The sequence below is a fragment of the Paroedura picta genome, chromosome 18, assembly GCF_049243985.1.
Source record: "Paroedura picta isolate Pp20150507F chromosome 18, Ppicta_v3.0, whole genome shotgun sequence".
Taxonomy (NCBI): Eukaryota; Metazoa; Chordata; class Lepidosauria; order Squamata; family Gekkonidae; genus Paroedura; species Paroedura picta.
Window position 1 is genome coordinate 9,427,501 of NC_135386.1, and position 14,895 is coordinate 9,442,395.

Sequence of the window (14,895 nt, forward strand, 5' to 3'; positions counted from 1 at the left end):
TGAAGGCACTTTGCACCACAAATCTGTAATTCGATCGCTGTGTGAGACCACAACCTAGAGTTTCATAAGACCAAGATGTCTGAGGAAAGGTTGGGGGAGCTTGGTCTGTTTAGCCTGGAGAGGAGATGACTGAGAGGGGATCTGATAGCCATCTTCAAGTATTTAAAAGATTGCCATATCGAAGATGGAGCAGAGTCGTTCTCTCTTGCCCCAGAGGGATGGATCAGGACCAATGGGATGAAATTAATGCAAAAGAAATTCTGTGTAAACATCTGGAAGAAGTTCCTGACAGTCAGAGCAGTTCCGCAGTGGAACAGACTTCCTCGGGAGGTGGTGGGTTCTCCATCTTTGGAAATTTTTTAACAGAGGCTGGATAGCCATCTGACGGAGAGGCTGATTCTGTGAAGGCTCAAGGGGGTGGCAGGTTACAGTAGATGAGCGATAGGGTTGTGAGTGTCCTGCGTAGTGCATAGATGACCTAGGACATCCCTTCGAACTCCATGATTCTATGATGTTATTCTATGATTCTACGTTTTGCGAAAGGGATGATGTATACCTGCCTGGTTTTCTTTCCATGCGGAAACGACGTACATCTGCCATATCGATTTCACAGAGAACTACTTGTGTGGCCGGCCCCTACAGTTAACCGACTCGGGGTTGCAAATGCTTCGGAAACCTCAGGTGCTGAGCGTGTGGTTCCAATGGGCCATAGAGAGGGCAAAAGACTCGCATTATGCACACCGTCGGAGAAGCAGGTGATATGTAACTCAGTCCTTCTCAGTATTTATTTGTGTTTTTTCAAAGGAAAATAAACCAGAGCCCACCTGAGTCCTGCCCAGCCAGCGCTGTTCAGTCAATGACTGTTTTGTGGCCTGGGTGGTTTTGGGGATGTGTAACTTATCCGAAAGGAGGTGCACCCACACCCTCCTGTCGTGGGTGGTCTGTAATCTCCTAAGCTTGCCCCCCCCCCTCATGTGTCGGTACATTTTTAAATGAGAATTTAATGTGCAGCACTCTATTTTATGAGATGGAAGTGGGTTTTGTAGAATGGGAGTACCTTTGTCCACTGCTGGTCCCTAGATAGATTAAAAATGTTTGCAAAAAAAAAAAGAAAAGAAAATATCTGTGGGGAAGCTGCTTTGAAGCTGTGAATTTTATGCATTAGATATTCTCCCGACTTCGTTTTCCTCCGCACCGCAATATCATTTTCAGGGAAATCCTCATTATTCTTTGCGCTTGTACAGCCTGCTTCACAATTGCTTGCACAGTCTCAACTCTAGCTTCCCTCTCTCTCTCTTGATTGTGGAACAAACCAGACCTGGGCTGATTCTGCACTTACTTTGTTTATTCCATTGTGGAGCCTGCTGAATTCAAATCAATTTGAACTCGGGTCTTCCTCTATCTCCCCCCCCCCCCATTGAAACAGAAAAGTGTTCTGCATGTGATTAGGAAAGCTCAGAAGGTGGGAGGGGAGCCAAGTACAGCAGGAGCCTCTTTCTTTTCTTGAAGGGGACTGGAAGATTGGAGACAGCAGAGGAGGGGGAATAAATCCAAGCGGAAAATCTCTGCCGAGAGAAGTTAGCGCTTCCCCTTTAAGGGAAAACTTGAAGCCTGGGAATGAGGAAGCCTTTGAACTGATGCCCTGGCCAATCAGGGCTTTTCTACAGCATTGGAGGCTGGAGGCAGCTAGTTTGTTCGGGACAAGCAGTGAACTGCACCTTTACTCATGCCGATTTTTTAAATATTGAGGGTTACATCCACTCCGGGATATTGCGGGGGAAAGGTAGGGTTATTCCAGATCAATCCTGCTTGTTGCAGAGGTAAAATTTAAATTGCCCAAAATCAAAATGGAAATCGCATTCAGTGTAGACAGAAGGGACTGAATCGATCTGGGATAGGAATAAAAGCTCCATGCAGATTCAGCCCCGGTCTTTACATCCAAGCCAGCAACATTTTTCATTCTGCTTACCCTACTTACAAACCAAGATTCCAAAGTGGGAACAAACTGATTTGAATCCGAGTTCAACAAGGCAAGCACAAACCTCAATTTGTGAAGGACTAATGATTTCACTGCTTGTGAACTTGCTTGCATGGTATAAAGGTTTCTAGCAAAGGCTGGGTCAAGTCTACTGGACCGGAAAATCCCCCTCCCCCCCAGTGTGTTCTCTGGCTTGTGAAAATACATCTCTGGTTTACACGTCCACAGATGCAGAGGGGGTGTGACATACATGAGATGCAATCGATAGATTTACAGCCACATGAGCAGGCATGGGAAACAGCATCAACTCCGTGTACATTTCCCAGGGTGAATTTGATTCTCATGCTTCTGTTGACATTAAAAAGAGTTCCCAGAGCTGCATTAAAAATTCCCTGTTATCTGTTGCACACACGCCAAGATGTTTTGCTCCAGAGATATTGATGAGAAGCTAGAACACGAAATGATCAAGGCGTTTGGAGACAGTCCATGGTTTTAAAGAGAACTGAAGAGGGCGTGGAAAAGATGCCGTTGCTTTTCATGTTATGCACACACACGTTTATTTGAGCCTTCTGTCCTCTCTGGTCAGAAAGGCTTTTTTGAAATGATGGGAAAGCCTGCAAAACCAGTTGAGTAGAGTGGGAAAGGGGGATGCCTAGCCACAGTGATCCATGCAATGTCTAGGTAACCTCTAGGTTAGATTACTGTAACTCCTATGCTGGGCCTATTCCGCACACAATAGATAATGCACTTTCGATGCACTTTAGAAGTAGATCTTCCTGTTCTGCACAGGAAAATCCAGCAGCCAAAGCACATTGAAAGTGCATTATCCTACGTGTGCAGAATTGGCCCTGGTCTGCCCCAAACCTTGACCCAGAAACTGCAGGTGGTACAAAATGCAGCTCCATGGGTCTTTACTAAGGGTCTTTACTACATCATGCAAGGATCACATTCAACCTGTCCTCCAGCAGCTGCATTGGTTGCTGGGGAATTCCGGATGAACATTCAAGTTTTGGCTCTAACCTTTAAGGCAGAGATTTCCAACCAGGAGCCTGCAAAGGTTGAAAAAGTCTACTTGAAGGCCTTATGTAGTTTGGGCCCTGCGTATCGGAGGGACCGCCGCCCCCAGGAGAATATTTCGCTCTTCTAATAACATGTTGGTGGTCTCTGGCCTGAAAGAAATACAATTGCGTTTAGCTAGAATCAGGCTAGAGCCACAGTGCCGGTTTGCCCCCATGATAAGTATCTATCCAGCAGCTGCTTGGCCTGCCAGCAAGGGAGAGCTCACCATCTCCTTGGGCAGCCCATCCCACTGCTGAACTACTTTGTGGAAATAAATTATGTTCCAAAGATGGGAAGAGAACACTCTCTGCCTGCTGAGGGGGGCACCCCTAGTTGAACCAAGATACCTGAAGGCAAGGGGCAATGTGTGGGGATGTTTGTGGGGCTGGGGGTGGTCTCCAAGATCCACCAGTTGCTGTAGGCCTTCCTTTCTGGTCTCCCAAGTCTTCCCCCTCCAGGTTTTTCCTCTGAGCAGCAGCTGTGAAAAGGTGTTGGTGGTTTCTCAAGGGTATGTAGCTCATCACATGCAGTCCCTGCTTATCTTATCAAGCTCTGGCCAAGTCCTGCAGCTCCCGCCAAAGGCAAGGCTGAGGATGACACAGCCAGGTGAGGAACTAGGAGAAGTAGCAGCAGAGGCCATTTGTCTCTTACCGTGTCGGTGAATTGGCACAGTGTACATCACCTGGCTGCAAAAGCTGTCGGCCCCTGGTCATAACTCGAGCCTGCTGCTTACGCCGCACTTAAGAACACGCCTGCAGTTTGACGAAGGACATGCTGCAGCATAAAATGGCTATAATTTGGAACAAGAAAGAGCCTTTTTATGTTGGGGATTCTGTGTGGGAATGGCCGAGGTCAAGTGAGCTCCAAGGAGGCCCCTTGCTCCCTTCAGAGGTCTTCTAGCACAATCTGAATGGGCCAACAGAGAGATTCCCTAGCATCCTTTGGAAGATGTATGGCTCAGATATTGCAGCCCTCTCTGTCAAGTCCTTGTCCTTTCCCCTTTTCTCTCACCCCCCCCTTCCCACCATCTTCTCATGATACTTAAATCCCACCATCTGCTTAAGACATGAACATTCTTGAACGTGGCCAGTTCTGCATTAACCTTCACAGATCTAAATGAAACATCCTGTGTTCATGGTTTTCATTTAAATCTAATTCCTTGGCCGAATCCAAATGAGGATGAAGGAGAACTGTAGAAACAGCTGGTGGAAACTTCTGGGTGATTCCTGGATTTACATTTTGTGAACTATTTATGAAGTCTCATAACAAACTCTAATGTATCAGGAACCACCAAGCCTTCTTTCCACCTCTGGTTTTTTTTCACGATATCCACCGTCTGCTACTCCACTGTGGGAGACTTACCAAGATTGGTTTTCTCTTCTCCCCACTCACCCCACTCCCAAAAGGAGGACTGAGTGGAAATCTAGCTTTTAACTGAGCTTTTATGTGCACAAATAAATAGAGCCTCTTGTGGCGCAGGGTGGTAAGGCAGCAGACATGCAGTCTGAAAGCTCTGCCCATAAGGCTGGGAGTTTGATCCCAGCAGCCGGCTCAACGTTGACTCAGCCTTCCATCCTTCCGAGGTCGGTAAAATGAGGACTCAGCTTGCTGGGGGGTAAATGGTAATGACTGGGGAAGGCACTGGCAAACCACCCTGTATTGAGTCTGCCATGAAAACGCTAGAGGGCGTCACCCCAAGGGTCAGACATGACCCGGTGCTTGCACAGGGGATACTTTTACCTTTTATCTTTACAAATAAACAATCTTCGGGTTGGTGACAGAGACCATGTGCATTTGCCCGTACCAGAAAGGGATGATCTCTCTTGTGCATCATTGTTTCTAAAACTATGTTCCACCGAACCCTGAATTTCCTTATAATGCACTCCAGGTTGTGGGGGCCCAAAACTGTTCTCCAGGAACCAGCCGCTCCCCTGGGCATGTGCACAGCTTCAAGCCGAGGGAAGTACGAACAGCAACCTCATAAGAACATTAAGTCAATGCACATCAGAGAAAACAGAGCTGGGCAAACGGTGGCCTTCCAGATGTCCATGGGCTACAATTCCCATGAGCCCCTGCCAGCGAACGCTGGCAGGGGCTCCTGGGAATTGTAGTCCATGGACATCTGGAGGGCCGCAGTTTGACTACCCCTGGCCTACGGCTTGTAGAAGTGGATTTTCTTTTACTATTCTTCGGCAGGAGTTCTGGGTCTTGACTTGTGACCACTTTGCCCAAAAGGACACCTCTGCTTTGGCATCTGTACCACTAGTACACCTGTTCTTGTATGAATTCAGCAGTGTGGGATGTGCTCCCCTGTGGTCTCTTACCATACCTTTCCTGCATTAATAGAATAACGAAGATTGCGCTGGGAGGGCCAGCCGTGTGGTTACTTCCTTCATGCAAACAGTGCGCAGCCAGGATACTAGATGGACCACATACTCCCATTCCTCAAATTAAGTTCTTCATCAGTTCAGGTGGCCTTGGCCTCATCACAGTCCTGATAGTGCTGTTCTCACAGAGCAGCCCTGTCAGGGCTTTCTCAGCCCCACCTCCCTCACAGGGTGTCTATTGTGGGGAGAGAAAAGTAGCATATAAGAACCAACTCTTCTTCTTCTTCAGTAATCTCAGGGGTCTCTCAGCCTCACCTCCCTCACAGGGTATCTGTTGTGGGGAGAGGAAAGGAAGGTGATTGTAAGCCGTTTTGAGACTCCTTCTGGTAGTGAAAAGTGGGGCATAAAAACCTCCTTCTTCTCCCTCTTCTTCTTCCTGGTGCCAGGTCTCTTAACCTTCAGGTGCCAGGTAAGAGTGCCTTTCTATTCACCTGGAAATATTTTCCCTCATGCAGAGATATAGTTTCCAGTTACCATTTCTCCCCCTAACACAGCAAGCTGACCACTGTGGGTGATTTGTGTTATGCCGTCCTTCTTTCATGTAGCGCATCTACGTATTTAAAATTTTAATATTCCACTTTTCTCCCAGGATCCAGAGCGTCTTTGATTTTGTTTCATGGATTGTCTTATGATATGATGTCATCGGTTCAGGCGGTGCTGTTGATTTTAACTTGGATGCCTGAGCTTTTTTCTTTTTCTTTCATGGGAAATATGGCCTGTAAACATGCTCTGTCCTGGGGGGGGGGGGGGAGGCGAGCCATCCTGGCATGTGAAGAAATGGCATTATAACAGATAATCTTTCCCAATCTGCTGCTGTGTTTAAACTCCCAGCCGCCCATGAACTGAATGACTGTGCAGTTTCCATGGCTGCGTTTCACCGTCCAGATGCGTGACACCCAACGGAGAGATCTGAGTTTCAAATCTCCATTCTGCCCTGGAAGGTCATTGGGTGACCTGGAGCCACAAGGTAGTGATAACTGAGTGTGTCAAATGGGGGAGGGGTGATTTTTAAGCTGCCCAGGACCCCCACTGAGGAGAAAAGCAGAGTATATGTCAACAAATAATGTGGACACAAATAATGTGGACACAAAGCAATCTAAATTTTCCAAGATTGCCTCAGACTCATGGTCTCTCATGCTGTCTCAGGTCGTGGCCTTTCACGTTACTTGCTACTTGATTCTTTTAACTGGAGGTGCTGGGGATCGAACCTGGGACATTCTGTGTGCAAAGCACGCTCTACCACTGAGCCACGTATCCTCCTACGTGAGGCTGAAGAGGTTGTAGGAAGGTTAGGATCACGGGTGTCAGGATCAGTCCCTGCTCTCTGCCATGTTCGGGTTTCCAGTGATCATGAGGGACTCCATCTTGAAGTGCTGTGCCTTACAGAAACGTTCCCATGTAACCAGGATGCTTATGCCTGTAGTATGGAGCTGATGGAGCATCGTAAGTGCTAACCTGGGAGAGGAGGACCTAGTTAAGCAATTGTCTATATCAGGCTTTCTCAGGGTGGATTTCGTGAAACCCTGGGGTTTCTTGATGGCCCTGGAAGGATTTCCTGAATGGGGGGGAGTTAATTAATTTTTAATATATATATTTTAAATGTTCAACATTTATCGTGCGATATGGACATACATGGTCATGTCGACCTCTCCCTCCCAAAGTGGCCAATGATGGGACTGAAGGGGGTGGGAAGGGGAGGGGCCCCAGGTGGGCGTGTCCACAGATCTGCTTCCCAACCATATTCTGCATGATTGCGCCATTTCTGGGGTTTCTCAAAGAAGAATGTATCCGGGCTTTCTCAGTGGTAAAAATGTTGGGAAAGGCTGGTTATTCCAATTGTTTACATTGCTAAAAAGTCATTCTCCCTGAGCACAATATCAAGAGCCATTATCAAAGTTAGAGCAGGGTCTTGTCTCACAGCTGATTTCTGGTCTACAGAGGTTTGTTCCCCTCGACAAAATGGCTGCCTCAGAGGGTGGGCTCTGTCATGACTCCTTGCTGAGGTCCTTCCTTTTCCTGGGCTCAGGCCTCAAAGTCTCCAGAAATGTTCAAACCCAGAGCTGGCAACAGCAGCTGGACATCTTGACCTCATGCCTGGATCAAGGCCCCACTTAAAGAGTATTTTAATGGCCATTGGTGTTCATTTTTAATTGCTGTAATTCTTGGCAGGGGGTGGGAAAGCAGGGGGGAAGTAAGAATTAGAGTACAAAGTACCTTTACCGCCCAGCTGTTACAGCTGCCTATTTCACGTCACAAACATCTGTATTTTAATTTCCACGGCATATGGAAAGGGGCACAACTTGACTAATAGTCTTTAAAACTGACCGTCACTTTGTAGGAGTTTTCTGTGATCAGGAGGTTACGGTATTTTGGTCACTTCTTATGGGGACAGCTGTTCATGGCTCTTTTACATGCTTGATCGGGTCGCTGTTTTTTAATATTTATTTCATTTAGGGTTTTTTTTTTCCTCCCTTGAAAAAATCACCTCTCTAACAATTATTTCTGAATATGTCCTAAAAGCTTGCAGATGTTTTCCCAATCTGCCTATAATATTTATAGTTGATCCCTTTGCTCAGTAAATAGCCAACAATATGGGGTAGATTAACTCCAACAAATGCCTTAATCGTTAAAATCTTTCGTCCTGAGTGAGGCAATTCTTTGGGCTACGCTATTGGCCTACACCCTCTTTTTGAAAATGGATTGTTCTCCATAAATCTACACATCCCCTTTTCAACTCCTGGCAAATGATTGTTGTTAACCGTTTCTGAAAGACAATTCCTGCCCAGGGAATTCAAAACAAAATTAGGCCTCATAATCTAACACTGGTTAAGTAGCCTGGATTCATTAATTCCCTCCCTTCCTCCCTCTCTCCATCCCTCCATCCACCCATCCATGCATCCATCCACCCTTCCATCCATCCATCCATCCACCCCCCACCCCCCACCCACCCACCCACCCACCCACCAACCCACCATCCATCCATCCACCCACCCACCCACCCATCCATCCATCCATCCACCCATCCACCCATCCACCCATCCACCCATCCACCCACCCATCCATCCGCCCACCCACCCACCCACCCACCCACCCATCCACCCATCCATCCATCCACCCACCCACCCACCCACCCACCCATCCATCCATCCATCCATCCATCCACCCACCCACCCATCCATCCATCCATCCATCCATCCACCCACCCACCCACCCACCCACCCATCCACCCATCCATCCATCCACCCACCCACCCATCCATCCACCCATCCACCCATCCACCCATCCACCCACCCACCCATCCATCCATCCATCCATCCACCCACCCACCCACCCACCCACCCATCCATTCATCCATCCATCCATCCATCCATCCATCCATCCATCATTCAATTCTCTCAGCCGAGCTGTCTCAGAGCAACGTACATCATTTGAAATAACATGGACTAAAATCTAAAATATCTGCAGCATCCTTTCCTTCCAGGCCTCTCCCATATTGCCCTCCCAAGTTGAGAGTCATATCCAGATGTTACAAGATAGAGGGAACTCAGATAGTTCCGGCAGGGCCCTGATTCCACTCAGGAGCTCATTCCATTGGGCAGGAATGAGCCTGGTGTGTAGGTCCGTTGCATTGGTGGAGTCTTATCAATGGAAGTTCTTACTCTCCTGTTTGCCATTTTTGGAGGAAGTTTGGAGAACTTGTTCCGATGCCCTGGGAATGGGCCGTGCTGCTTTTTGCAGGCTGAAAAACAGGAGCGTTGGCTTTTGAAGCTCTCTCTGCAGATGTTTATCTTTCTGGCAATGCATTCCAGACAGACAGCGCTCTCGTACAAAGTGTGAGAATGCTTACAGAAGAAACATTTCATGGCATTGCACCCTCCAACGAATCTTGGGAATAAACATAATCCAGCTACTTCTGTCACCCACACACCATGTAGAAGACGGGAAAGGAGCATTTTTTTAGAGCATGAGGAACATTACCCAGAGTGCAGCTGTTTTTTGGTTTGGTGTCGTGCTTAAGGGTGATGGTGTCTGTTCTGGTGAGCCAGGCTTCATTCGCTGCTCCTCCTCCACATGCGGCCAGCTGGGTGACCTTGGGCCAGCGACAGTCTTGGGAGAGCTGTTTTTACAGAGCAGCTCTCGCAGAGCTTACCTCTCAGCCCCACCTCCCTCCCAGGGTGTCTGTTGTGAGCAGAGAAAGGGAAGGCGATGGTAAGCCGCTTGGAGACTCTTTCCGGTAGAGAAAAGCGGGTGAAGCCCCAGAGAACAGAAGCAATTGCCGGATGGGTAAATTGGTTCTGGAACAGTTAAGGCCTGTAAGGATGGGCAGGGTTTTGTGTGGTACAGAACTCTTCATCCATCAAAACTCAGTATCATTCAAAAGCTAGCGTGCTCTTGCACCCACAAAAGTTGGGCAGGGGCTCATGGGAATTGTAGTCCGTAGACATCTGGAGGGCCACAGTTTGCCCAGCTCTGTTTGCTCTGATGTGCATTGACTTTCCAAGCCGTGGGTATAGGAAGGTCTGTCCCAGGCTCCCCCCTGAGGATCTTCAGACGAAAATGGGAACTGAACCCAGGATCTTCTGCTGACTAAGCTGTGCCTCTGATCTGCAGCACCTCCTTGTCAGGCATCTGCTTCCAAATGGGTGCAGAATGGAAGGGATACTGCCGGAGTCTTCTGCTGCATCTCCTGTCCCAGTGAGACAGAGAAAAACTGGGATTGGCTCTTTATTTTGGGGAAACAAAGGTTCCAGGTAGCTCATTAGCAGACAGCATGGTGCTCTCAGGCATAAATTTGGGGATCACATGTTGGACAGTTCCCACGGAGACGTGGGGGATTTCATCGTTCCACTCAGATAAAAATTGGTACTGGCATCGATTTCCTGAAACATACAGAGTAAATTGGAGCCACTGAACAGCACACAGTGTGGCTGTAATATTGAACCAGCTGTACCGTAACAGTTCCCATTTTCCCATGTTCCCATTTACAATTCCCTTGAGCTGTACTCATGGGAATTGTTGTCTGTGGACATCTGGAGGGCCGCAGTTTGACTACCCCTGGGCTAGGCTGTGAGGCTGGCTTTCCAGGCGAGCGGAAACATGGCGTATGAATCTTCTTGGAGAGGCAGTTTGAACTCCTGATGTCGGAATTACACCTGGCCTTCAGACTACAGAGATCAGCTTCCCTGCAGGCAACGGCAGCTTCAGAGGGGGTGGTCTGTATGCATCGCATCCCTGCTGAGGTTCCTGCCCCAAATTCCTGCCCCAAAGGGGGGGGGGAACCAGCCTGCAAAACAGGCGAGAACCAAAAAGATCAGGGAAGAAAGCAATTATAAAAATAGATACATTTTATTGGAACTCATATATTTAAAAACATCAAAATACCGGATGGCACGCATAAAATATCTGGGTGAGTACACCAGTGTGGCCAAGTTGTGAGGACCTGTACTTAAATCGACAGGTGCACACAGGGGGCGAAAAAACTGATTTGTTCCGGTCCTGCAAGGTGTTCTTATTTGGCAGAATCCTCAGCCAGCTTATATCTTAGACCTCCCCTGGATATTCGAGAGCCCTACTGCAAGCTGTTCTGAAGAACGGTCCAAAATGAGAGGTCCAATAAAATGGATCTGTTTTTATAATTGCTTTCATCCATAACATTTTCGGTGCTTGTCTTCCTTACTTCTTGACCTGAAACCAAGATGGGAGCCGAGGTTATTCTAAGTTTTCTTGAACCAAAGGCAAGTCCTAGATGACTTGTGAGTTACATCCTAAGGAGTCATATTTGTTTGTTGGTTGGTTTATTTGTTTATTTATTAGATTTTTTACCCGCCACTCCCAACTTAGCTTGGTGGAGTGGTTAGGAGTGTGGACTTCTAATCTGGTGAGCCAGGTTTGATTCTGCGCTCCCCCACATGCAGCCAGCTGGGTGACCTTGGGCTTGCCACAGGACTGATAAAGCTGATCTGACTGAGCAGGAATATCAAGGCTCTCTCAGTCTCCCCTCCCTCACAGGGTGTCTGTTGTGGGGAGTGGAAAGGGAAGGCGAATGTAAGCCGCTTTGAGCCTCCTGTGGGTAGAGAAAAGCGGTATATAAGAACCAATTCTTCTTCTTCTTCAGTAATCTCAGGGCTCTCTCAACCTCCCCTCCCTCACAGGGTGTCTGTTGTGGGGGGAGGAAAGGAAAGGCAATTGGAAGCCGCTTTGAGACTCCTTCGGGTAGAGAAAAGGGGCATATAAGAACCAACTCTTCTTCAGTAATCTCAGGGCTCTCTCAGCCTCACCCACCTCACAGGGTGTCTGTTGTGGGGAGAGGAAAGGGAAGGCGAATGGAAGCCGCTGTGAGACTCCTTCAGGTAGAGAAAAGTGACATATAAGAACCAACTCTTCTTCTTCTTCTACGCAGGAGACCCCTCAGTGTCTTAGGCCGGGATAGGTTTCGCTGGCCTACACCATCACAGACCAGACCTCTTTTGAGGGGACTGAATTTGCCAAGGGTGATGCGCTTTGGAGAGAACGAGGCCATCTCCTGACATCCAAAGCATAACATCATAAATCTAAAGCCCTCTAGAAACCTGAGCAGGGCCGTGGCAGCTTCTCTCCTCCTTACCGTCCTCGTGTTGATGTTGGCAGGCCGTTGGCTGTGACCGTCAGCTTGGGAGCCAGGCCAGAGAGGACAGTTGTGGCGTCTGCGCTGGAGACGGTTCGACGTGCAGGCTTGTGAGGGGACAAGTGAAGGTCCATCTGTCGTCAGAAAAAAGTAAGTCTGCAACGCTGCGCGGGGATTTATTTGACGTTTGGCTCGCGTGCCAAAAAGGGTGTCCCATTGCAAGGAGAGCCGATTCATTGCCTAGCTGGCTGTCCAGAGCTGCTATTCATAAAGATGGCGCGAGATTTCTCTCTGATGAAATACTGCACATTTAAGGGACAGCTCTGCAAGAATTTTAGGCATGCACTTTAACGTCTAAATTCAATTTCGTATGGCAGGAATAGCTATCAAGATAGGCATCTTAATTCCTAGAGCACATGTGAGCATCTGTATTTGTATGCAAGGGCAAAATACTTTTTTTTTACTATTTTACAGCTGCATTTTGAAATCTCTGACAGATTCCTCTATTGAATGTGCCATGTATAATTCAAAGTTAAAGAACGGGAGAGGGCCAAGTTTGGAAGAGTCCAATGACCATCTGCTGTAGACACGCAAGCCCTCCCCATTCTTTATAACCGAAATTCTTTGCTGTTTTCTCAGACTGCTTTCTGCTTGGGGCTGCTCTGGTTTTCTTTCCCAAGAGAATCTGTGGCTTTGGTTTTAATTGTTTAAATCAGGTTTCTAGTCCTTAAGGAAATGGGGAGAAAAACAGGAACTCTATGTCCGCATAAAACTCTGATTTAAAAGAGGAGCAGGTTGTTCGATGCTAGGACTGTGGTTTACCTGATCTAGTTTTTATTTATTGGCACTCCTAATTTTAAAATTATGATATTTTGTGTGTTTTTATAATTGTTGTTTTGTCCGTATTGTTTTTATGGTGTTTTTAGGATCTTTTATTTGTGTTGTAAGCCACCTTGAGATCTGCAAGGGAGAAAGGTGGCTAGATGCATGAAAATTTGCATGACTTTTGTCATCTGTTTGTCCCTCGTATTCAGGAGTGTACCAGTCCTGTAGATGGTGCTCCATTGATCAATCATGGCTAAATAGTCTTCATCAATTGACCTAATCCTTTTAAAATAAAAAAAGCCAGGTAAAATTATGGCTATTACTGTAATAATCTGAACGGTAATAATCTGATCTGTCCTATTTCTTGTAGCCACTTATGGCTGTGAAAGTTGGATGACAAAAACAGTAGGACAAGAGGAGAATTTATTCATTTGAACTCGGGTGCTAGAGGTGGCTTCTGCAAATTCCCTGGACAGCAAAAGTCACAAGCAAGGAAATACCAGAGCGCATAAAGCCTGATAGATCGCTGGAAGGCAAAATCACAAAGCTCCAGCTCACTCACTTTGGCCACATCATGCGATCCAACTCCATGGAGAGAGCAATTATGCTACGATTGGCCAGTAGTAAAAGAAATACAGGCTGACAAAGAACATGGTGGTTAGACTTTATTAAAATGGACACTCGCCATAGCATTGTACAACCAAAAGGAGTGGTGCAAGATCCGACAATGCGGAGACAGCTGAGCCATAGGATCGTCATAAGTCGGACATGACCGAATGGCTGACATCATCATAATTTTCAGCAGTGAATTCCATAAATGATGTTTTGCGTAATATGTGCAGCTCCCATCAGAACTTGGAAGCCAAACAAGGTGTGGATAGGTTAGTCCTTGGATGACAGACCACCAAGGAGGTCCATCCAGCATTTATCAGAAGAAGGAGAAGGAGAAGAAGGAGAAGGAGAAGGAGAAGGAGAAGGAGAAGGAGAAGGAGAAGGAGAAGGAGAAGGAGAAGGAGAAGGAGAAGGAGAAGGAGAAGGAGAAGGAGAAGGAGAAGGAGAAGAAGAGTTGGTTCTTATATGCCAAATGGCAAACCACTCTCTAGACTTGAAAAGCCTATAGAGTTGCCATAAATCAGCACCATATTGATGCCACTTTTGACTTCTGTTGAATGTGGTGCTAGCAGCTGAAGATGTGAGCTTTGTATCTTGGCAAAGGGAACAGCACCCAGGTACAAAGGAAATCACCCGCCTGAGAATCTAAAGGTGCTTGACTCGATCCACTCTGATCCAGTCCAACCCCATGCATCATCTAGTCCAACCCTCTGCACAAGGCAGGAACTCACAACTACCTGCCCACCCACAGTGACCCCAATTTCATGCCCAAGTGATCCTCACCACTACCAAAAATCTCCAGAATCCAGCCTGGCCTGGAGGAAATTCACCTACCATCCCACAGTGGAGATCAGCAATTCCCTGGACATGCAAGGAAGGGCCACAAGAGACAAACAGTGGCACATCCGTTCCTGCCCACCCTCTCACAATTTGCCTAAGTTAACAAAATCAGCATTTCTGTCAGATGCCTATCTGATTGAGGCCATGGACACGGCAGCCTATTTGTACAACAGGACACAACTCAGGCAGACAGGAAAAGCTCCCATTTGACCAATGTGCAGTCACTTTATTTTCCACTGTCCAACCCATGATATACTCGCAGAAACGCCATGTCATGCCCCCAGTTCAGTGGATTAAAAAACAAAAAAGCAAGCAAACACATTCTGTGCTTGCATACAGCTCTCTGGTGAGATGGTGGGGAAGCCCCGTCTTTAAAAAAATTGGATTTTATGTAGTGATGTATAAACAGATGAACTTGGGCATGAGAAAGGAACTTGCCAAGAAGGGAGCTAGTTGAGATCTTTTGGGTTTCTCAGTCTATAGTGGGCTTGATTGAGATATTGAATTGAAGCTTCCAACAGGGCTGTGAGGAATGGTCAGCAAGGGCCCCGTCCCCTCCAGATTTCGGAGCAAAATGCCACATTGCAGGC

The 14,895-nt window shown here is 47.3% G+C and overlaps 1 protein-coding gene across 3 annotated transcripts in view; it reads left to right on the forward strand.

Annotated features, from left to right (window-relative positions):
• ADAMTSL3 (ADAMTS like 3) overlaps positions 1 to 14,895 on the forward strand; it is a 231,641-nt gene that overhangs the window by 118,096 nt on the left and 98,650 nt on the right. For all 3 annotated transcript variants that reach the window (XM_077317250.1, XM_077317249.1, XM_077317251.1), the window contains exon 7: positions 12,052 to 12,178. In XM_077317250.1, the coding sequence (XP_077173365.1) occupies positions 12,052 to 12,178 (127 nt within the window). The remainder of the gene's footprint in view (positions 1 to 12,051; positions 12,179 to 14,895) is intronic.